Source organism: Scardinius erythrophthalmus (assembly GCF_964197995.2).
Source record: "Scardinius erythrophthalmus genome assembly, chromosome: 18".
Classification (NCBI taxonomy): Eukaryota; Metazoa; Chordata; class Actinopteri; order Cypriniformes; family Leuciscidae; genus Scardinius; species Scardinius erythrophthalmus.
Genome location: NC_138238.1, coordinates 15,486,148 through 15,511,913, shown reverse-complemented (window position 1 = coordinate 15,511,913; position 25,766 = coordinate 15,486,148). Strand labels below are relative to the sequence as shown.

General features: G+C 38.1%; 1 protein-coding gene across 4 annotated transcripts in view; it reads right to left on the bottom strand.

Annotated features, from left to right (window-relative positions):
* The window catches only part of mpp7a (MAGUK p55 scaffold protein 7a), a 132,681-nt gene that overhangs the window by 83,834 nt on the left and 23,081 nt on the right, over positions 1-25,766 (bottom strand). For 3 of the 4 annotated variants that reach the window (XM_081393688.1, XM_081393691.1, XM_081393690.1), the window contains exons 2-4: positions 14,846-14,910; positions 11,003-11,162; positions 3,486-3,604 (exon numbers count right to left, since the gene is read on the bottom strand). In XM_081393688.1, the coding sequence (XP_081249814.1) occupies positions 3,486-3,604; positions 11,003-11,039 (156 nt within the window). In that variant the 5' untranslated portion in view covers positions 11,040-11,162; positions 14,846-14,910. Of the gene's footprint in view, positions 1-3,485; positions 3,605-11,002; positions 11,163-14,845; positions 14,911-19,659; positions 19,793-25,766 lie in introns of those variants that run through there. The other variant, XM_081393689.1, reaches the window with a different exon arrangement.

The following is a 25,766-nucleotide window of genomic DNA, read 5'->3' as shown; positions in this document are numbered from 1 at the left end:
CATATGTGTGCAATGAGATATGCATTTGTTGACTCTGGAGCATGCAGAGTCCAGACACAGAATGCAGAAGGCTTGTATTACTCTGGAAATTTATTTTGGATGCAGAATACAGATTATAAAGAATCAGAATCAGACACCAGCTGCTCTTTAAGAGACTTCACAAACATTAATATGGTGGCTCGGTATTAAGTAGGAAAATGTATAGCCGTAACTGCCAGCGGCGGGGACTCCAACAAATACATCTTCAGCATCTCACATTCAACAGTAGGGCAGACGTCTCCATCTGTGTTATAAACTGATAAGTAGATAAGTGAGAGATTTGAACTTCCTGACTGCATATGGAAAACTTTAATATGGTGAGAATGGAAGTGATTTTATAACTGGTTTTTGCCAAGTTTATAAACTAAAAAAAAAAAAAAAGCAAAAAAAAAAATGCTTCCAAAATAAACCAAACAAGAATACAAACAATAATTAATATATACACAGGTATCCACAATATACTGCGGTAGGGGTGGGCGATATGACCTAAAATTAATATCACAGTATTTTTCATCTTTTGAACGGTGACGGTATAATATCACGGTACAACTTTTTAGCCTGTCCTGTCTCTCTTTAGTATGTGAATAAAGTTAATATTTTTATAATATAATAAGTAAATGGTAGGTATCCTTATCAAAAAGAGACATGGGAGAGTATTATGCATTCTCAACATTTATTTTGCAAAAAACCTAAAGATCTTACTTAACAGTGTACAACAAAACAAAAATTAGCAGTGTAATAACTAGGGCTGTTTTCGACTAAGGATTTTCATAGTCGAATCTGATTCGTTAGATTTTGCCGTAGTCGACTGATAGTCGAACCTTTTTTTTTTCTTTTTTTTTTTAGATAGCAGCTAGATTTTTTCCATTTCAAACAAAAGAGCTAAAACACATATATCACACATATATCATAACATTTCATAAACATGAGGAGCAATATGAGAGAGAAATTTGGTGATGGTTGTTTAGGTACATTAAACCACGTAAAGCACATGAGAACCGTGTGGAGTCAACTCGCACATGAGAACCGCGTGGAGTCAACTCACAGCCGCTCCGCAGCCCTGCTGAAAATGTGAAGCAGAAACGCTTAATATCAGATAACGTCCACAATAATTGGACTCCGGGTTCGATTTTTTTTACCATTTTCAGTGGTTATGAGGAGCAATATGAGAGGGAAATTTGGTAATCGTTGTTTACATTAAACCACGTAAAGCTTTTTAACGCACATGAGAACCGTGTGGAGTCAACCCACAGCCGCTCCGCAGCCCTGCTGAAAATGTGAAGCAGATTTTTGAATACATTTTTATTTATTTACATTAGTAAGCTACAGGACATCGTCTTTCAAAACATGACCTGCGCGAAAGCGAAAAAATAAAATAAAAATGGTACCCAGCCCTTCTGAAAATGCGAATGCGTCTCTGTCCCCAGCACATTTCAAACCAAACTGACGCCCATGTATTCGACTATGAGGTTCATAGTCGAATCAGACCTCTCCGAATCGAATCGTCGAATCCATTAGAAGTCAGCCCTGTTATTTAGAATTAGATATTATTGATGTAAATGCAGCCGTTCAAGGAACATAATTGATTTATTACGGTATTGACGGTATTAGAAAATCCATGTCGTGGCGCAATGTCACACCGGTGATGACTATGACACCGGTGTACCGCCCACCCCTATACTGCGGCATGATCATTTGTCCGAAAATGACAAACAACACGTTTTAAATGTGTATGAATGTTGCATGCTTAAGAAACCTGTGTGTTATGGAAGAGGGAAATGCAAGCGGTGGATGAATGTCCACATATCTACAGTAGTAAACAGAGGGAAATGAGTGTACATGTGTGTAAACAAAAATTAGTGGCCATTCGCCAGAGTCAGGTACCCTCCTTTACGCTAATAGAACCGGCCCATGTTTCTACTGACCTGAGAGAGAGATATATTAGTGAATGAGACCCACTATCCCACTCCCTGGTCACTTAGAGCTAAGCTTCACAAAAACAGTTTTTTCCATGGTAGAAATCCCTGAAACGAGGCCAGATTGGGCACCTCAAGCACACTGTCCGGGGAAAAGCAAGTAAGAGTAAACGAGCTTTGAGCTTCACACAGCTAATGAGACCGCAGACCTAAATGTCAGACTCCTCAGAGGAGGTCACCTTTCCCCAGCTCCCACAGGTGCGTGCAGTGTAGCCCCTGGAAGGCTGAATACAGGAGTATGTGCTGAATCTGGTTTTGTCTTGTACCATAGAAAAAAAAACATAGGCATTAGCAGCTGATCTCACAGCTGTGTTAAGCTTACGAACTAAAAATTAGGTAGGTGTGTGTGTGTGTGTGTTATGGGGGGTTCAATCTTCAATCAAAAATTATTTGAAATATTGGATTAGTGTATTTGCAGCCATACAAAAAAAAAAAAAAACAATATTCTAATCAAACTTTATAGGATAGAGTCTATAGGAAAGAACAATTGGGCGTATAATGCATTATACATAAAGGCTTTAAGTAAAGTGTTAACGAACAATTTACTTCTCGCTAGAAGAGTTTCTAAATTCTAAACTAGGAAAGTTTCCAAATTATCCTTCTCTTCCTTTTGTTTTCCCCTTTGTCTTATATAGACACACACACAGAGACAAACTTAACCTAGGTGGAAATTACAGGTTGTGTCAGATTTCCTGTAAGGCTCTCTGGAGTGGCACCTTGGCAGAGGAACAGAGTGCAGTGGGACATGTGTGAAACCCTGCTTTAATTGCACGGAGAAAAGAGAGCAGAGGTCTTTGGCTTAGACTGTGGTCCGCTGTCCTGCCTGTCAGACCTCTTCTGCCTCAGCGGGTAGACTGTTATATAGAGGACTTCTGGAGGACAGGCCAACTCAGCCTACAACATGTACAATGGGACCAATACGGCCAGTGAACTACAGTATGTATTAACAATGATTATACGTATCTGAGCATTAGTGACAGCAGTGATTGAGCATGAACAAAATGAGGGGGAGAAAAATGGCCAAATTAAAGGAACTGCAGGTAAAACAAGTGAAAGCCGATAAGCACAGGCATAGCACAACCTGATTAAACTGACTTCCCAAAAGTAGCATGAGAAAACTTGTGTAAATCCACACTCAAAAAGACAAGCCGGAGAGTACAAGTAAATAAGGGAAAGATGAAATTAAAACTGGCCTTAAACACAGATTTAGATTTAGCAACAACAACAGCCTGCATCCCTATTTCAAGTCTGAAACCGTTCACATTCAATAATAATCACGATTTTACTTTTTCTGGATGTGCCTTTAGATCACCACTTGTACAACCAACTAAACAAAAAACAAAACTACCCTTAAACAACAAATTACAATGATGCAATGACAGAGAGATTTAGTGACCTAGTGTGTTATGACAAGACTTAGAGTAGTTTATGTCTAACATTTCTCTCTCACACACACACATACACACTCACCTTGACCAATGAATATAGACTCCTCTCCCCAAACATAGCGTGTAGAAAGGAGCGGTCATCTGCGCTCTCAACATGAGGCTGCAGCTGAGACGGCAATACAGACAACAGCTCATACAGACCTGCAGAGGAAATACAGGAAACACATTACACACACACTCCCAATACCCAAAGAGAAAATATAGATGGATGCAAACAATTCCCATAACGGTCACCTGAAGCATGTCAGATCAGTTATGAAGATCATTCTCCAGTGATAACCTCTAAGATGGTGTGACGTTAGTATAGTCTTCAAACATCAGTGCATCAAAAACCAAAAAGTGAAAACATTATGGTTTAATTTAGCATGCTCAATGGGTCAAACTGAGGGTAAAAAAAAATCCTCTCCCAGAGTGCACCTTACTTCCTCCCTTTGTCTGGATATTTCCTGTTTTTCTAGGAATCACAACTGGAACTGTGAATCAAATCCCTAAAGTTTCATTAGGATGCCTGTGATGTTTAAACAAGCAAACACCACCCAGGTCTTTATAAGATGCTTATGCGCACGCAAATACTGCAGTGGAAGGTAGATATGACGACTACTATTAAGAAAGTAACTGACCCAAAAATGAAAATTCTCATCATGTCCAAACCTGTTTGACTGACTGTGGAACACAAAATATATTTTGAAGAATGTTGGTAAACAAACAGTTTTTGAGACCATTTAATTCCACTGAAAGGACAAATAAACAATAAAGCAATTTCTCAAATTCTTTTATGTTGCACACATGAAAAAAGTCATACAGGTTTGGAATGACATGAGCAAATGACAGTTTTCATATTTTCTGCTGTCAGATTCATACATCAACACTTGAGCTGAAAGTGCAAGATGGCCAGACAGTCTTTCCTAGAGCTCTAGGTCAGTTTAAAGGCACAATATGTAAGATTTTTTTCATTAAAATATCCAAAAACCACTAGAAGTTATATATTTTGTTGACATGTACTTGCATTATCCCAAATGTTTCCAACAATGTTTAAATGAATCCAGTGAAATCAGCTATTTTAACCAGTGTAACAGTCACACCGTGTCAATGTCGTACCTTTAATCTAAAAAAGGGGGCAGAGTTTAAAACTCAACATCTAACCTTATGTGTCCCAGCAGCCTATAAAAGAATCTGTGTAAACTGAACATTATTGGCCGCTAGGCCAAATATACCGGACGGGATGTGAAAGAATGCTATGCCAAGCAGTGTTTCCTTTTCACACGCCTACACTTCCCAGTGGCCTCCAGAAAATAACAGCGTTCCTCAGACATCAATGGCAGTGCTGGAATACAACAGGGCGGAGCAGAGGCCGGAAGGACCTGCTTCTCAAATTCACAGCATTATGGGTCAGCAGCACAGGGCATGGAGAGCAACTTTAATTACACAGGCTGTTAGGAAGGCAGCAAGGTCATCCAAACTGTCTGGAGTTAAACAATACACACAGACACGCACAAACGCTTAAGTGATGCAGACATGATGGTTTTCTGGAACACAGATATTCTTAGCCGCTCACATAAGGGCCTGAAAAAAGAAACAAGGACAGCGCATACAAACACACAAACACACGCCACAATAGAGACTGTCCGCATGGGAAATATGCTCCGTTGGCTCCTTGTCTGGCTCCTGTTGGCCTCACACTAGCCAAGAAGAGGACAACTGGCAGAAAACCAGACCAGAAAGATTTACAACACAGGCCACATTTCGAAAAGGAACAGTAAAATGGCTTTCTTTGAATGTCTTGTTTGGAAGGGTTCAAGAGTCAATAGTGCAAAAAGATTCACACACACTCATCTCAGTGAACTGTGCAGCAGAAAATGAACACTGGGCCGTACTTCTCTCCTTCAAGTGCTGAGAGACTGACTCTGTGAAGCAATATAAATGTCATGCAAATACACACTCATGCATATAACCACCTTAGGGGTCAGCATTTCAGGTGATACTCTGAGAACATGGTTCATGCCTGTCTGTGAGAAAACTGAGCGAGTGAATGGAAATATGAAAACAAGAACAGCTGCACTCTGCATACTTTCATTCATTTTTCCTTTGATTTACCTCCTAAAACAGAAAAGCTACATCCACAGAGAAAAAGAGAGGCCCTCCGGAGCTGACATATTACAGTAGAGGGGGGAGAGAGAGAAAATGATCTGGCTACACAAAGGTCCGAGTTGTAGTGATCTTTGATCTGGGTCTAAACAGCAGATGTGCATGAAGTACACAAACACGCATGCTCTTTTGGCATTCTGAGTCCATTGTAGGGTTTCATCGCAGTGTTCTCAGCTCCAGCCTCTTTAACCACAACACCACATCAGAGCTCTCGCCCAGGATCTCCCAAACCTACTAGCATGTTCTGGACCATCTACTCCAATTAAACACACAGTCGCACACTAAATGGTGTCTAGTCCTATACATCAGTAGTGCATGCACTGTGTCATCCTACTAATTGCTTTAAGCAATAAACAATTCGTACTCGTACTTAAATTCGTACTTCTGCAACTTAAATGGTTGCAAATGTGAATTTGTAGCAGTAACTTTAAATTAAAATACCCGTTGATGGACGTTTATGTGGCAATTTACAGTATAAGACCATGTAAAGAGGCATTCAGAAAAGTTTGAGGTATGTAATATTTCTTTTATGCTCACCAAGGCCAAATACAGTTAATGATTAAATACTGTAAATATTGTGAAATTATTACAATTTAAAATAAATTTATATTTTAGAACAATTTATTCCTGTGATGGATTCAAAGCTGAATTTTCAGCAGTCATTTCTCCATTTCTCCAGTCTTCACATGATCCTTCAGAAATCATGCTGATTTGGTGCTCAAGACACAAAACATTTCTGCTGCTTATGTTTCTGGAAACCATGATGCAGTTTTTTTCAGGATTCTTTGATGAATAGAAAGTTCAAAGGAACACCATTTATTTAAAACAGAAATATACTGAGTGATTCTGTAATTTTACACACAAAAAAATTCACTTGGTTTAAAAAAAAATTTAATTTTAAGGTCCTGGGGCCTCGTGTATAAAACTTTCCATAGATTTCATCCTAAAAGTGTGCGTACACCCAAAAGCTAGATTTAGCATATGCACAAAAGTTTTCAGATTTATAAAATAATGTGTACGCCAGAACCTGCGCAAAATTCCATTTTGAAAAAAAAACTTAGTCAGCAGAAGATTGTGTACACATCCATCTCCTCCCGAAATAACCATTTATGAGTTTAATGTCATCTGCATATTTTTTCCATGCATATTCCCATCCACGGGATACCAATGTTTTACAGTAAAAAAAAAAAAAAAAAAAAAAAAAAAACCTTAGGAAAATATGAGATGTGCCGTCACATTACATAGCTAAAAGTCATTCAGGATGCTTGCCTTGTTTTAGAATAAATAAATTAATTACATTTTTCAATTTTTTCCACTGGCCAAATAGCATTTTTTTTATTGCTTTAAGCAAATCAAATTTATGCAATTTTGCCTATAAAGTATATTTTAGAATGTTTATATATTTTTAAAATGGAAACAGATAGGACTTATTTTTTTGCAGTATAAATAATTTTCTGACAGAGCGCATCACTGACAAAACATTTTAAAAATAAAACGTGCGTGTGTCTTTTTTTTCAGTTTCCTTCAAATTCTATCCCTCAAATACACTGGTATTTTTCATAATACTGGGAAGACAATGAAAATGGTTATCATCAGACTACTGTCTGTCTGTGCACGACACTAACAGCACACACATTTCAGTACTTAACTCCATTAATGAGAGTGGCATATTTTATCTAAATGTGTATATCAGATGTAAAACAGAGTTTAAATCATCGAGTATCCGTATGGTACTCATTTACGCTAAAATATTTTTTTTTATAAATCTCAATATGTGCATGAAAAATTACGTATATATGCAACATTTATACATCAGGCCCCTGGTGTTTTTTTCCACATGCTGGAGCCATGAGGTGCTTGTCAACATGTGGACACACATAAGAGGAAAAGATCACAAAAAAAGTTGGCTTTTTTCATTCTGATCTAGAGGCACAGTAGCCAAGGTCAAACCATCCCTCAAATGACCATCTCTGGAGCCCAGAATCTCACAGGAGGAAATGTGATCCTGAAGCAGCCATTTCAACAACTGTAGAAAAGATTCAGTCCAATCACACACTGATTCCATGTGACAGGACACATTTTGTCTATATCAGAGCTCAATCACACCAGAAAAATAACAGAAGACTACATCTGACAAGACCTCTGGCTCTGGCGAGAGGAAAGCCCAAGATAGAGATGCCTGCTGAGCCCTGGTTGACGGCCTATACCCCAAAAAGGGTGGAAAGGCAAAAGGAAAAGGACAAGCTTGAATTTTAAGTTGGGTTTTTGAAAGTCTAGCTACTACACTGAAAGATCAGATCCATGCGTGACCAGAATATCAGAGACAAAATGGTTGGCTCTTTTGACATGGGTTAGTAAGTCACCACCCAGAGCACCCTAGCAACCACTTAGCAACACTCTAGTATTGTGAATATGCAATAAAGTAAATGTAGATTGCTTGTTTGTAGCTTTTAAACCTTGTGTATAAAGATGTTTAGACCCTTTTTTCACTTCAGCAAACACACCAGATATTCGGAACTGAATGCGTTCTGCTTGTTGACAGCGATAGATATCTCTAATTCCTGAAAATGGGGACATAAAAAAAAAAGAAAATACAAAATAAATGAAATTCCTTCTCCCTCGGCTTTTCTACCTCTCCTTTCTCCTGCATTTGGTAAAATGAAGTGGAAATTTTCATTCTGATGTAATTGGAAACAGGGAGCTATTCCAGTGGCAACAAATCCTTGTGTTACAGTTCTGCATCCCTGTGGCAGTAGAGAGAGAGAAAAAGAGGAGAGATGGAAAAGAGGAGGATAAATGGCTGGAAATCGATAAAGTGCTCCCAAAGTGCTTGCTGCAGCCGCTACTAACGTTCCTCTCTCCCTCCCTCTCTTTCGTTCTGTCCTCTGCTCCCAGATGCTCTGCATTCTTGACATCAGAATGGAAAAATTTACTGTTAGCCGAGAAGAAATTTAATATGGCCATTCCTGTCATATCCCTCATTGCAGCCACATTCAGTTGGTGCTCTGCTGAAGCCATAAGAGAGACTCAGCACCTGAACGATAAACAATATGGAGCTCAATATGGATCTCGTTACGGACAACGGCATCATTACACCATACACTTGTTTCTGAACAGGACTGATGGAAATATTATTTCCACATACACACACTAATCAAAAAACAATTCCAGTTTCAAGTAGAATACCTGCACAGATAGTTTCATGCATAAAACCTGTCACACACACATGCATTCATCTTCATTAGAGGAGGTTTATCTGCTAAAGAACTTCTGTCCTAAAAACTTCCCACATGTCCCCTTTTTGTCTCTCTCAAGCCTACCTGGCCCTCTTATCTTTTAAGTGACGCCGTGGGGAGAGTTAAAGTAATTGGACCAGCAAGCCGGCCCAGAATAACACTGTAAAACTTCATTCGGCTCATAAAAACCTAGTAGGGGGCTACGATGCTCCAATCAAAGGGCAGATTCAAAATGATCAGGCTAACAGACTGTGAGGAAGGCAGGTGAGAGTGCAGCTCAAACAACCGAACCACTCACTGAATGACCTTTCCTTTCACCGTTTCTGAAAATAATAGTAATAATACATTCTAAAAATAATATTATCTTTTTGACATTTATATTTATGAAAATAAAATAGAAATACAAAAAAAATTATAAATAAAAAGGAAATTAAATTATTTAAATCAATTATACAAATAATAAAAAACTTTTTATATAAATAAATATTGAATGAATGAATGAATTATATATATCTGGACTGCAATTAGGACAGGGTTAGGCTTTTTTAAGGCTATTTGATGCTGTTCTTTTAGGGAGTCTGAGAGAATAACTTCTGATTTTGTGAATGTGAGCCGAAGTGCACAGGATGATTGAGTTTGCAGTTGATGCAAGAGGAATTACAGTAATTTATCATATGACATCAACACCAGAGTTTCTTTCTCTCACATACACATTTTACAGGTAGTGGGTGGATGGGTCTGTCAGTACGAGGACACCCAAGGGTAGTGAAATCAAATGCCACTAGGAAGCAAAACACCCACATGAAAAACAGGATACATGGAGTAAAAGAACAGCATTTTATGTCCATACAGAGGAATGAGACTAGAACAGAACAGACACTGTGTGATGGAGAGGTTTAATGAGAGAAAGAATAGACCTGCATTGAGGAAATAGAAAAGAAAAAAAAAAAGATCACAAGAGCCAGAAACAAGCTAATAATTTAGTGGCAGTCATCCTTGATCAATTTTATAGCAGACTTTGGTGATTAAATCTCAATTTCCTGCCTTATGAATGGGACGTTTAAAGTGTGTGTGTGTGTGTGTGTGTGTGTGTGTGTGTGTGTGTGTGTGTGTGTGTGTGTGTGTGTGTGTGTGTGTGTGTGTGTGTGTGTGTGTGAGAGAGTGAGGTGTTATGTCAGGTGTCCAACAACAGCATAGCAGGCAATAACACATCAAGAGCAGTGGCATAACGGCACAGGAGTGCTCGCACACATTTTGACATGAGGTATGTAATGATTCTAATCTATCAGATCCACAGTGGCTTACTGGGCGTTCAAAGTGTTCATTAAAAACCTGTTGGGCAAGACAGGATTGCAGACGTAGCCCAACCATACCACACGTCACCCAGCAATCCTACAATCGTCAATCAGACTTTTATATCCCAACTAGGCATTATTTTCAAATAGATTACATTCACTTAGTAATCCCTTCTTTATAAAAGGAAATGAGACCGAGAGTAAGGGATTTAAAAAAAAAAAAAAGTAAAAAAAAAAAAAAAAAAAAAGTACATGTGCATAAAGATACATTCCATTGATCAATAGTGACAGAAAAAGAAATGCTATTAAAAAAAAAAACTTTTTTTTTTAATTTTATAAAGGCATTCTATTCAAATAAATCATAAAAAGGTGTCAAATGTCCACAAAAATATTAAGCAGTAAAACTGTTTACAACATTGATAATACTGAGAAATGTTTCTTGAGCACCAAATTAGTATTTTGAAATATTTTTTGGGAAATATATTCAGTGACACTGAAGTCTGGAGTAATGACTACTGAAACAATATGACTGTTTTACTTTGTTTTGATCAAATTAATGCAGCATTGGTGAGCATTAGAGACTTCTTTAAAAAAAGAAATAAAAAAAGTGCCAACCCCTAACTTTTAATAAAGCGATGACGGACAAGTCAGACAAGTGTGAGTCATACACGAAGATCTCATACATCCGTGATGATTAATATATCTAGTAATCAGTGAATCATATGTTTGTTGGTGTGTTATTTTTAACAATAAACATTAAATAGTTTTATAAGCTGGAAGTTGACATTTGGGCAAGTTTGCTGGTCAAACTACTAGAGGACCTAATTGCCATACAATAAGGTGTAGGGTGTAAGATGAGGTACCTATCTCACTGCCAGTTCTGGTGGAGAGGGCTGGCATGGTGAGCGGCAAATCAGCTTCCTTTCAACTTCACAACGTTCCCACAACAATCCAGCAGCGTTGGGGTTGGGCGACTCGACCCCAGGAAGAGTCTGCAAACCCTTGGTTATGTCATTGGCAAATCTATAAAAGACAATAACGACATAGATATGATTATATTAAGTACCAAAAATCTTAGTTGAGCATGCATATACAATTACAGGAGAAGCCCTACAAATTGAACTGCACTGTGCAATATATAATGAGTTCAAAATGTGGAAGATGTGAGGCAAAGGAACAGAAGAAGAAATTAAGGGACAGAATGAAAGAGACAGAGATACATTAGCCCCCAAATGTTCCTGAAATCAATTCCAATTTCTGCTTTTTCCGTCCAGGGGCCTGTGCCTGTCCGGATCCTTGCCGCGGCACCAAAAGCACCTTGAAACCTTTATGTCACCCTAAAGACCTGTAACCAGTGGCCTGAAAGAACAAATGAAAAACTAAGAGATGGAAAGAGGAAGGTGGGGGCAACCATACTTGCTCTGCCTCTATATAGATCACACAGTATCAGGTTTGTGGAACAAGAATCTGTATGGAGAGAAAAAAAAAAAAAGAAAAAAAAACCTGATTGCAATGAAAGGTATGCTGGAGATTCAATCATACACCGCTATATGATAAACGTAAAGCACACTGCTGCCATCTAGTGGTGACATTACAGCCAATTACAATTTACAAAGTGCAACCATAAGGTTGATCTGCAATTTGAACCAGAAAGAAGACAGAGGGAAAGATGAGCAAAGAGACTTGCATTTCATAGGTAAAAACGATTTAACACACAAATTGCACACGGCAAGAACAGAACACTGTAGAGAGATCAGATGTTAAACATTTCACAAACGCCCACAAGAACAGACAGACCTCAAAGAGACAATACACATGAAGCTTGAGGTCAGCTTAACACATTTCACCCTCTATTTCTTTGTTACATTATCATCCTCTGCCTATTCCCCCTCTTTGAGGACCCTTCTGTCGATCTCTCCCTCTCTCCCTCTAGTCCTGTAACTCCTGCCTGTGACTGACTCGTTGCAGTCGTGTTATTAAACGCATGGCGTGTCATTGGTGTGCACATGCTGTTTTAAGAGCACACGCACCAAGCACTATTCCAATGTACGCAAGCGTGTTTATGTGTCTGTAAACTTCATACAGTGAGAAAATGTAGTCTTCCATCCAGTCAATAAAACACTTGGACTAATATTAGCGCTGAGCAACTTCTGGAAGAATGAGTAAAACCAAACACACTTTTGCACTCATACACAAGTCAAGGGAAAGGTGAGCATTGGGGGAAGCAGCACAAAACAGGTACTGTATCTCTTAGGCTGTATCTGAAATCTTATAGTAGGCAAAAAAAGAATGTTTTAAGAGTAATATGTCCGAATTCACAGTACTCATATTATGATAAAAGAGTAGGCAAATAGTAGTACCCGGATGACCAACTTCTTCCAGCGAAATTCTGAAGTGTGCATACTATGTACATGAAGCCACAGGAGAGAATTTGTGAATGGCAGTGTCAGTAATGTAACTGACGCTGGTTGGTCACATGATAATGACAACATAGCGAATAGATTACATTACATATAATCTATTTTTTAGCAGTAGCGAAGAAATTCCTTATTTATTTTGAATAAATGCCTACTCGAGAGCCTTAGTATTATCACGGACAGACGCAGGAGGAACCAAAACTAAGCAAGCAAACTTGGTATGAATTAAGATGCATTAGATTTTTAATATTAAAGGAATATTCTAGGTTAAATGCAAGTTAACATAGTATACAGCATTTGTGACAATGTTGATTACTTCAAAAAGTAAATGGGACCACTTTTTGGAATATTTTAAAACAGAAACTTAAAGATTATCATTTCATAAAAGCACTTATATTAATTCTTCCATTAAAACTTCTGTAATATTTGAATACAGTTGTAAAATTGGCTACACCTTTACACAGAAAAGATTAGTAAGCGTTTTTTTCCCCACACTAAAATCATGTTAATATGCAAATTGTTCACATCTTGTGGCTGTACTATTGAAACAGTGAATATTATAATAAGGTGTACAGTTCCAAGCTCCACTGACCCAGAAGTGAATGGGGGCCCAATCTGTGCGTACCTGGGCTCTTGAGTTCTGGGCTATTTCTGTAGGCTGAACCAGCAATTGCAATCAGTCGTAAATAATCATTCTTTTGAATCAGTTCAGACCTCTATTCACAGCTTTCTCACCGAATCATCTGAAGCAGTTTCTTAGTCAATAAAACAGACAGTATCAAGATACTCAAGAACACAGAACAAACCGATGAAGTGGATACACATATGGCAAAAGAAAAAAATTGCCATTTTGCCTTTGAGCTACTTATATTACTGGCATGCAACTGTAAAGTTGAGCCATTCTCTGCCATAGACAACAAAAGAAACATTATGGATTCAAAAAAAATTGTAGTGATTATCGGTCTCTAATAGACTTTAGCATCACTGCTTCACTTCATAGAGAATATGTGAATCTGTGAATCAAGGGCCCCAGGAGATCACTGAATCATCTGCAGGTGCATTAAGAGTCTTATAGACCAGTAAATCATGGGCATTACAGCACGTATGTGGGACTGAATGCGCCTCTAAAGCTGGTGTATTAGAAAAATGAATTACGACGAAGGGCTACCCGAAACTTGTGCACCATCTGTACTGAAATAAGAGCAGGTAGGGGCTAAAGTCAGCTGTGCTGACTCATTGGTTGCATTTTTAACTGCTGAATTGTCACCTGAATAGACTATATATATATGATTAATTGCTTGTCTACTGCATTTTGTGGAATGTATATTTAGAAGACGTTAATATGTACACCTATAAAAGGATGCATCTAAAATCTTGTCTGGTAGTCACACCTAAATATTTAGCTTTTCACACATTCTAAGTTAACCTTTCTCACTGTTTGTCTATGCTCACATACAGCAAATCTGCTGCCATGAAGGTCAAGACGGCCTGGTAGGACTTTATCCATAAACTACACATGCCTGTTTTTATGGAAACTACAAAACGCTCCCTTGACTTCATACAATGAATCATTGGAACACAATAAATTGCCACGTGCCAGTAACGAATCATAAGGCAGACTGACTCTATTCAGTGCGTGTCTGCTAAAACTATAATAAAAATGAAGTCACTTGGCTATAAGCTTATCTGTTGCTGTATCGGCCCCAAAGACTCAGAGATTGGCTGGTTATCTTTGGCAGTTATCCCTTGCTGGAAGATCTCACACTGTTATATGAGAGCAAAAAGTATGTTTCTCTACTGACACAAATCAAAACGTGTATGTATAACCAGGGCTGTTTTTTGCATGTTAAACATTTATGTCTTTGCTTGTCTTCTGCAAGGAATTCACAAGCATGTAGTCAAGATTTGTATAACACAGCCACATTAGTCCCTGCTGGTTGATTTTAGAACTACACATTCCGTTAGAAAAGCATTTTTCTCTATTATTGGATATTTAAAAGTAGTTGTCTATTCTGATATACATCTATTTTAATATTTCATTACAGTAGAGTAAATGTTTTGAGAATGCCAAGAAGCCACACTCTTCTGGATGACTTTTTTTTTTTTTTTAACAGGCTAGGTAGATTAGGGGAAAGTGCTTTAACATTAAAATTGTAACATCAGTTGTGTGTAAATATGCTTACACACATTAATGCAGCTTGCACATGCTGCACTTATCAGCTCACAACTAAACACCATATTCCTGACAACTGACAACACACATATTCCCACGCATAGACAACCACATACCTGATCGACAAGAAGAGTGAGTTCCTTCAGGAGGTTTTCTCAGTCGTAACAACAATCTGATAAATCTAAAAGAGAGGCAAAGAGAAATGAAAAATTATGGAAAGGTAGAATCATTTTACCAAAAATTCCTCTAATAAAATGCAACATTTTAATGCAATTCTAACTATTCAACTATTTCTAAGAATGTGTTTTGTATGTATGACATAAAAAAAAATTACAAATGTTGTGGAGCCAGTGAAAATATTAGTAGGGCAAATAAAAAAAAATCTATAGTATTATTATTATTATTATTTTAACCAAAGTAGCAAAAAAATGCTTGAGCCCTGTAGCGGAAAGATATACGTTTGCGTGTTGTAACCACCAGGTGGAGATATAGCATAAAACATTTACTAATCATCCACTCAAACATAAAAGTGTAGACTAGAGGATAGTTGAAGAGAAGTTAGTCTGGGTTCATTAATTCATCACAAAACCTTTAAATGTCATACAAAAGGTCATAACCTCATTCTAGAGAGCATGTATTAATGAATGTCTTGTATCCAAACCACAACACTTTCAAGTTATTCTATAAACAAACACATTGAAGGTTATGCAAAGTCTACATGAAGAAATGGTTCAATAGTTTCAGCTGGCTCAAAGTTCATTTCTACTGAGCCTTATTGTGCACATGAGAGGGGTGTGTGTGTGCACCATCAAAGGTGCATTTGAGGTTTGGAGCATTGTAAGAGTCATTAACGTGATGATTGGGGGCGTTTGTGTGAGAACAAAACCCCATTCCTTCAGTGAGAGTTTGGGTGAGTATCGTGTGTGACCGTCTCTATGGGCCCTCAGAGGCTGTGTGGAGTCATAAGGAGATGAATGATTTATTTAGGGCTCTTTTTAGAGGACAGCTTCCAGAGGCACTCTGCCACCCTACCACACATCAGCGCTTTCTCTATTCATTCATCTGTGGATCGGCACAGACACACAAGAAGATACACCACATGAAGCACCCACCAGTGTTGGAGAGAGTTAAAATAATTCCCTTGAGGGAATCAGCTGATTTTTGTCTGATTATTAAAACACTCCACACACTGCCTTCTCTGATTATCACCACAAATGCTGATGTGTAATGCTTTCCACTTGAATGGCACCTTTTCAAGTCAAGTACAACAGTGCAATACTGATTACAAAAGGTTTTTTTTTTTTTTTTAGAAGCCACACTATCGTACTTAGTAATAACTGTGAATTATGCATAATGACATGCAACTAACCCTAAACCAAACCCTAAGCCAACCCCTGACCCCATGTTGATAATTAATATTACTTAGTCCTTCAATTACACTGTAACAAAGACACCTTAAAATAAAGTGTAACTAATTTAAAAAATCATAAAGAACAGCATTTATTTGAAATAGATTTTTGTAACAAGGTAAGTCTTTACTGTCACTTTTGATCAATGTAATGCATCTGTGCTGAATAAAAGTATCAATTCCTTTAATAAAAGAGAAAAAATATCTTACTGACCCCAAACATTTGAATGGTTGGCACATCCTGTCTTGTCTGAATGTGTATGGCTGTAACGGCTTAAAGGGATTCATTTGTTGATGCAACTTTTTAAAAAGAGGAGTTTACCACAGCAACTGTATGCATTGCTCACATGCTAAAAATATAAAAACTACAAAAAGGTGAAAAGTCACAAACTGTCACAGGTTGGCTGGTTTGCCAGCTTCCTTGGCTATTCCTTGGCATAGCCTGTAAGACTTTTTGAATTTGCTTTAGATTAAAAATCTAAAATGGATTCAGGGTTGCAGCAGTTAAGACACTGACATGCTTCTCACATGTGGGCTTTAATACAGAAAACATGAGGCAGGACATCATTTTGATGGCAGACAGATGGCTGTGACATGTGTGGATGAAGCACAAGGGAGTAGCAGGACGGATGGAATTAGTTGATTTCTACAGCTGTTGTGTGACTACTGTAGTGCTGCCACACAACTTTTGAACCCTTTTATTAATATTGGTTGTTATATATGATGCCCTCTAATAGTGTTGCAGAGCGGTATGCTCCATAGTCATAGGGGTTTTTGCATTTAACTAATGATTATTTACTCATTTACTTTTTTTATCACCGGAAATGAGAAGAATCATTTGGTGAGCTAGATAGAAAGATAGAGTTGGTGATAAAGAAAAACTTCTCATAGAAATAATTCACCTAAAAAGCGAGCCCATGGATTATCACACATGAAATTGGCAAACTTTGCACGAGAGTTATGCCGGTGCCAGTCTCTGACGCGGTACACATGCGTGTGATGCTGACGCAGGAACCGGCCAATACTGAACCAGCATTTTGACGTGGAACCCGGAAGCGCTGCACTGTGTTTACAACGTGAACAGCGTCAGGGACTGACAGAAGAAAAAAAATTGATGAATAAAAAGTAATTTCACATTACAGAAAGTGTGTTCTGAAGATGAACAAAGGTCTTACAGGTTTGGAAAGACTCAAGGGTGAGTAATTAATGACAGAATTTTTATTTTTTGGTGAACTAACCCTTTTTATTGGCTTAATATTTCTCTTGAGGACCACACATTAAAAACAAATTGTTTAAAAAGAACTTTTGATTCTTCTAAATTGTTCACTCTCATTAAAGTCTGTTTAAAGCTGCATGCTTTTGTGCTGTGTTCGAAACCAAAGACTGTTATTAGGCTTATAATTTTAGTAATAATTGTATTATTAATAATAGTAATCTGTATTTGTATTGCTATTAGTGTTATTAAAATGTTTTGTTGTGCCATGGAAAACATTTTTTCAGACAAACAACCATGTAATTTTTGCCTTTGCTTAAACAACGACATAAGAATGGTTTTAGAACAAGCTCTCTTGACAACTTGTGAATAGATCACCTTGCAATTAAATTTTGATATGGGATGTAGTTTAGTAGTCTAAAACATTTTCAGTCCTCAATCCTCTACACGCGCCGCGCGTCTGTGCGGCGTTATGTGGTGATGTTGTTGTGAAATTATAGGGAAGGCAAATTAATTGTAGATTCAAATATTAATTTCATACTAGCCTGATAATAATTTAATGTAGGCCTAAATGGGAAAACGAGCCAATCATCATGTTGATATTGTCAAAGGCATCAGCCATCTGCGATATATCTGACTATTATTACACGATATTATCATCTATCGGCACAACCCTATTCTTTAAAGAAATAACTGTACTAACACTGTCCAGCGGCTACTCTTTCCTATGGTCAACTGGAAATGGAGTATGGGTGCACTCAAACTTATGATTCAGACAGAGTGTAGATGTCAGTTAGTAAATGAAAGATGATGATTGCAGGGATTCTCTCATTATTATACTGTGAGCTCAACAGTTAGGCCTAGTACCCATCACACACACACACACAAGAGACCTCAAGCTAATCCACATGCTAAGCATCGTAGCATGAAAACAAATAATGGAAGCAGATATATAAAGCGCTTTCTCAGGATGAATGAAAGACCCTCTGACTGATAGATGAGATGATCCATGAGAGAAATTAAATGAGCCTATAAGCAAACTCCCAAGGGGTCCATAGGATTCCTCAAAGTAAACTTTAAACTGAATAAAAATAACCACATAAAGCGCATACATCTAAAAAAAGCACATAAATTAAAGATGTCAACCCCAATAATATTCTTTTAACTTCTGGAAAAAAAAGAAAGAAAGAAAAAAAAGGTTATTTTAATGCATCAAGTATAAAACAAGCAGCTTTATCTTAATTACAGCAGGAATACCGGAAATATCTTAACCCTTATGGGGGTGTTGTGCTTTTTTGCAGTTGTGTTTGGAAGTTTTGTTGCTATAAAAATAAAATATATATATAAACTAATGCTAAAACTATAAAGGTTTTAACAAATTATTTTAAATTCACTAAGCTAACCAAGTAATTTGTAAAATGAAACAATGCAGTTTACAGTGGTACAGTTTAGGTTACCGCCATGTTGACGAGTAAATGTTAACCTAGGTTGAACTGGGTTGCACAAACCTGACCGACCATGCATGCACGCACGCAGACACACACACACACACTTATCTTGCTTTGCTGGTCTTATTCTCTCATGGATATGCTTTGAATATTGTTTTGGGTAAGGGGGGGAGGGGGAGTGATCTAGAGTGTTCTAGGCTTTTCTTGTGAAATGTGAGAAACTCAGTTAGGAATTGAATATTGTAATAGAAAATTAATTAATTAATTATTTACATATTTATATTATATTATATTATATTATATTATATAAACAACACTAAAATGTTTTTACAAACAAACAAACAAACAAACAAACATGTAATGCTCCCCCTGAGGTCATCCCTTTCAGAAAAATACTGTAGATGGCAGACACAAAAAGAAATCCAGACACTGCATTACACACAGACCACAGAAATTCAAATGGTTATTTAACTCTACCAGCAATGGCCTCCTTTTATACATAGTACCATATAGTGCCTCTCTGCCTACAAACAAACATCTAGCCATGAGTAGGCTCTTATAAAAAAAAAATAAAAAAAACAAGCACCGCTCTTCTTAATGCCACTGTCAAAGCTGACTTTAACAAAACTAAATTTCTGCAAATATAGGTCTTTCTATTACTATTGTCCTAAAAAGAGTGAAGTGAAAAGGACATACTGTAATTCTATAAAAGAAAATGTAATTTTTCACAATTCAATCCCATTTGAATATTGCACACATTTGAAGCTTATGTTTGTGCGAGGTTACAGTAAACTTTCACAGCTATGAATGGGCACATTGTTAGGAGCAGATAGCAGGAGAGAATGTTGATAATTTATTTACCATCAGCTATTCAACATGACAGAACATCCACTTTTCAGGCCATCGCACTTTCTCAGGATAATGAACAGAAATATGAATTGCATTATAATTACAAAATGTACATACAAAATAATATAATACATGTCAACCGTTTTGAAAGTATGAGGACACTTAATAATGATAAAGAAAAACAAAAGCAGAAAGTGTGGACAGGTAAGAAAATTCTTTAGGTAAATTCACCCACTTGCTGCAAAAAAAAAAAAAAAAAAAAAAAAACGACGTTACCACCTCACTAGTGGTCAACCGAAGGAATATTATTGATACATTTACGCACATTACATATTCAAAGACTTGTTTAAATGATATTAAAAAAAATGTCAAATATCGGCCAATATATTGGCCATGGCAACATATCGGTCAACCACTACACCTCGCTACTGAGAAATGTCCTGTAGCTAACTGTTGTGTAACTTTTTTTAAATCAAAAAAGTCAACCGTGGGACAGAGAAATTCTGAGTAAAAGGAAATTGCTTTCATATTTGTTTGTAGTGATGTATGTCTCGAGACCACTTTTACGTGGTCTCGGTCTTGTCACGGCCTTGACGGTCTTTGGTCTTGATCTTGTCTTGGTCTCGGACCTCTCGGTCTTGTCTAGGTCTCGCCGTTTAATGAGATGTAGCCTAATATATGTTGTCAGTGCTGAGAATTTTCATGTGACTCGTTTCGCTTATTTGAACAATGTATATCTTAATGGTCCAGTGGTAGAACTTTCGCCAACCATGTCAGAGGTTCTGGGTTCTAATCCGCACTCGTATAGTTTTTTTTCCTCATCAAAACCGATTATGTTCATCAGTGGTTGTATATCAAGCAGGGACACGTTTGTGTGCATTATGTTTTGTGATTTCACCAGAACAAATAGAGAGTATCCGCAACGGATTGAAGCGCGCATCCGAGTGAAGACAGTGCGGCGTGTGCGCGAGCCACACGAGAAAACACTGTATCCGCGCCACTGATCACAGCGGCAACGAGCACTTTGATCACTTGATTTAAAAAACACTTATCAGTGACATGATGGGTTTTAACTTCATTCAGGAGATTTTGGGTAACTGCACAACTGACAGATGACTTTGAGCGCACCGCCAACAGTGTGTGTGTGTGTGTGTGTGTGTGTGTGTGTGTGTGTGTGTGTGTGTGTGTGTGTGTGTGTGTGTGTGTGTGTGTGTGTGTGTGTGTGTGTGTGTGTGTGTGTGTGTGTGTGTGTGGTACGATTTCACCTACACTAAGTATAATTTCAATTGGTTACATATTTCTCATTCTTTAGACAGTTGTTGGAGGAGCAAGATGGTGTTGGAGGTGTTTGATGTTTTGTCAGATGAACCAGTCAGTACCAGTCATGTCAGTCCTCAACAGTACACAAAAGTTAAGGGAGTCTCAATTCTCTAATAGTGCAGTAACAGCCGTCATGCAATTGCTACACATAGTTGATCTCAGCCAGTCTGCAAAAACATTTACAGTGAGCTCACAGTCACACACATGACATGGTCAGTCTCTGAATTGTTCTGCCTGTGTAGTTGAAGTAATACCGTCTAATATGTATTGAATGTAAACTGCGGCTGAATCCTATGCTGCTGTTCTTGAATTCATACAAGTTATTGCTTAGCTTCAACACTAGTCTGTTTTTTTCCCCCCTCCGGTTTCGACTTGGTCTCGGTCTTGGTCTCGACTTGGTCTGTCTTGGTCTTGGGTCTTGTCTTGGTCTCGATACCCTCTGGTCTTGGTAGTGTCCTGGTCTCGGTTTAGGCGGTCTTGACTACAAGTATATTTGTTTGCTTGGTCAGTGACTTTGTGGGTTTTGGTTCATTTTATATTGTAGGCTGTAAGGACCTTTAAAATAATTTAAATCATTTGGCCATATGTTATGGAGCTGTAATGACCTGCAACTACTTCATAGATGTTCATTTACTGGAAAAAACTGAACCCCTTAGAACATTAACCAGTCAAAAAAAATCAAGCATTCAACACCCCTGTGATGATGATGATGATGATGATGATGATGATGATAAAATAAATGTACATTGTGAATTAGGCCATGACAGATGTGCATTATTTTTCAATAATTTGACGGCATGCAGTTAATTATTCCATACATAATTAATATTTTGAGCAAAAGCAAAAATGTTAAAGGGGTCCTATTATGCCCTTTTACAGAGACTTGATCTTGTTTTTGGGGTGTACTATGTTTTCATGCTTGATTGTTCAAAAAACTTATTTTCACATATTTTACATTATTACAGCTCCTCTCTCCCAAGTCTGGTTGAACGTGTCGTATTCGATGAATACGCCCCTCCTTCCGAAATACGAAATGTGCTGTGATTGGTTAGCTGGCCCAGTGCGTGTTCGGGAAATGTCACGCCCCTTCATTATCGCAAGCTGTAATCAGATGATTAACGATGGCGTGAATTTCAAACCATTTCAAGCCCGATTCAGACCCTGACAATGGTAACGAACAAGAGGATTGTGCTGAACGGATTTCAAGCACAGACTTTGCAAGCGCGGATTTCACAGGACGTTTCAGAGTGGTAAGGGTTGGGTGATGTCTACCAATTTGTCATCAGACGATGTCTACAGTGAAACATCAGTGAAGGGGGGGGGGCGACGAGAATACTTTTTTTGCGTAAAACCCCCCCAAAAATCTTCTGTCTGGGCCTCTGATGTGAGTTCACGTAGTGTAACAGTGCAGCGCTTCTGGGTTGTACGTCAGAACGCAGGCTCACTATTGGCCTCACTACACGCATCACACACACACGACCAGCGTCGGCCAATAGAGAGCCTACGTTCTGACGTACAACCCAGAAGCGCTGCGCTGTTACACTACATGAACTCACTCAGAGGCCCACACAGAAGAAAATGAATAGTTGAATAAAGTCGTTATTTTTGTTTTGTTTTACGCACAAAAAGTATTCTCGTCGCTTGATAAATTTATGGTTGAGCCACTGTAGTCACTTGGACTATTTTAAACATTGTCTTTACTAACTTTCTGGGCTAACTTTCAAGTTTCAATTACAGAGAAGCCTATGGAGGAGTGAGACAGCTCTTCGATTTAATCAAAAATATCTTAATTTGTGTTCCAAAGATAAACGAAAGTCTTACGGGGTTGGAACAACATGAGGGTGAGTAATTACTGATGGAATTTTAATTTTTTGGGTGAACTAACCTTTTAAGGGAACAGCAGTTTAATGAGCTCTTGAATTGGCCTTTTCAGCAGTTCAGCAGCACTTCATATGGAACAAGGATTAGCAAATCTGAACTAAAGCCAAAAGCTGTTTATAGAAACACCAAAACTAGAGTCTGGTTGCAAGTGTGTGTGTGTGTGTGTGTGTGTGTGTGTGTGTGTGTGTGTGTGTGTGTGTGTGTGTGTGTGTGTGTGTGTGTGTGTGTGTGTGTGTGTGTGTGTGTGTGTGTGTGTGTGTGTGTGTGTGTGTGTGTGTGTTCTATGTGTAGACATAAGATACCACTCAGCGTCCAATACAGAAACAACAACAGTATTCAAATAATGGGGCAAGATCAGACAAGATGTCTGATGACTAGATACCTAGTCACCTATATTAGGAATGCACAATATATCAGCCAACACATCTGTATTGGCCGATAGGTTAATTATTATTATTATTATTATTTTTAATGAAATTTAAGATTAACTGCATTTTTTTGTGGGCTTTAAAAAAAACTAACAAACTAATGGCTAGGCTAGTCAGTAAAAGGGTAAAACTTTTGTTTAAAGGTGGTATCAGTGATTTCAGGCCCAAAAATATTTTTATCACATTCATCTAATCTTTCCTAACGATCCGCTAGCTGCCTGCCCCATAAGCATGCCGTCAAAAAAACGCGTCTCTGTAGGCAGTCTAGGCTCTGATATCTGCACACAAAAACAAATGGTTTAGCCAAACACTCAAAACCAAAACAAATAGTGTTCCAACCAATCACCGACAGGGGGAGGGTGTTGTGAGGTTTTGAGCCAGCTTTTTCCTCACCTCTGACTTCACGTGCAGCCATGCACGAGCACAAAACCTCACAACACCCTCCCCCTGTCGGTGATTGGTTGGAATATTATTATAAAAAATGGGTGAAAGTGTAAAGCTTGACGGACTAAGAGCCAATCGTCAATTGGTGAAGTCATTGTGTCACTGCAGAAGCTCTGGTTGTCGTAGAAACATGATGCGCTTGAGATTGCACGTTCGTGTTAGCTGGAGCAACCTGAAGAGCTTTTTAGCACTATGTGTTTTTTTTAACCTTATATCCCGGCTCACTATTCTTATCCTAATTTTACAAGTTGCAAGTTACAAAAACCTCAGGACCTGAAGTTATAGATTGGGACCAGACCCTGACCTGGCTGACCATTTAAAATATAGACCTGAACCCGTACGGGTCCCACATTGGATCCCGGGACCTCGGGTGCTCCGTGTAAACCTCTAATTTGAAGTTCAAACAGACACTTTGATGTGTCCAGTGTTGACCACCTCAAGCTGCTGCGCCGCTGTAGACGCGGTATAAGGCAAATCCTGTCAATCCAAATGTTGAAAATTAGGAAAATAAAAAACCCATGATGGAACGTCACCAAAAAGGCCATTACAGCAAATACAGCAATTTTAAAGAAAACAGTAAATCCCTGTATGTGGTGTTTGACGTCTCAGAAAAATTCCCATGATGCTGATGGAATCACAGGTATAATACTGCAAATTCTCTTTACAGTAAATAACTGTACAAATTATAGGAATGTCTAACAGTGTAGTTGATCTCAACAGAACACTGGTCTACAGAGAAAGAAAGGATTCAATTTAGTTTCAGACCCTCTGAGAGCTTAAACTGGAACTCAACACTCATGTGCCATGGGAAAAGCCCACAATAGTTCACAACGCATAAATGAGGTCATGAACAGTCATGAATCGCTAGATTCGCTACACAACCTCACTGACAACATAAACCAGGACAGCGGCCTACAGTAATGTGCTCTTATGAGGTGACCATTTGAGAGCCTCATTGTCTATGAGAAAACTATGAGAAAGACAGAAAGGGAGCGATAGATGTGTGCCCCTCTTCTCTATAATGGACTCCTTTGTTTCAGAGAGGTTTAAACAAAGCAAGCACTGGCTGCAGGGAGTTAGGGACGCTGTGTCTTTTTCTGAATGAGAACTACTCACCCAAATCTGAGTGGAAGTGTAACACAATCAGAGCTCTTCAACTTTACTTAGTTTGCCTCCCTCACCATCCTCTCCTATCATCACTTCCACATTCTCTCCTCTTTATCAATTTTGATCTGTTTTAGGCTCTTACAAGGATAGAATTGTCTTCTAGCAATTTATCCTTGTCTCCTGATCAGAGGGCCTGGCTTTCCTTACACCCATGCTATCATTACACCACCATCACACTCATGCCTTTCTTCTCTACATGTGCATGTGGGGTTTAGTGCCAATACACCTCTAAACCACTTCATATATATATATATATATATATATATATATATATATATATATATATATATATATATATATATATATATATATATATTATATTATATTATATTATATTATATTATATATATATATATCTTCCTAAGTCACCATGAAATCAAAACTGACCTCATTTACTTTGTTAGCACATTAGTAGGCTTGTAGTAAACAATTAATCCATGCAAGTTAATACAAAGAAAGAAAATGAGTTCATCGTGGTAACCTTTAATCAAAATCTGAAAATTTGCTTCCGCTCTGGAATTGCCGTTCCTTCCCTGGTGACGTCAGTTTGATGGCTTAGGTTGAATATCTTTATCCACTCCCCTCCAACCTTCAGTCTGGTATGAGCGAGGGATGGAGAGGAGGTGCGCTAAAGTAAATCCCGGCCCTCTATATTCAATATTCCGTTTCACTAGGAAACAGGGCTGCACGATTATTCGTATTTTAATTGCGATAACGATATCCGCCTCTCTCGATTAATTTAAAAAAATCGTCGCGATATTTGCCCGCTCATTATTTATCCTGAAAACACTTTTATTTGACATTTGCATTATCTTGCATTGTTAACAAGTCCCCACTAGCGTTGATGTTTGCAGTTGCCAGATCTAAATAGCTTAATAG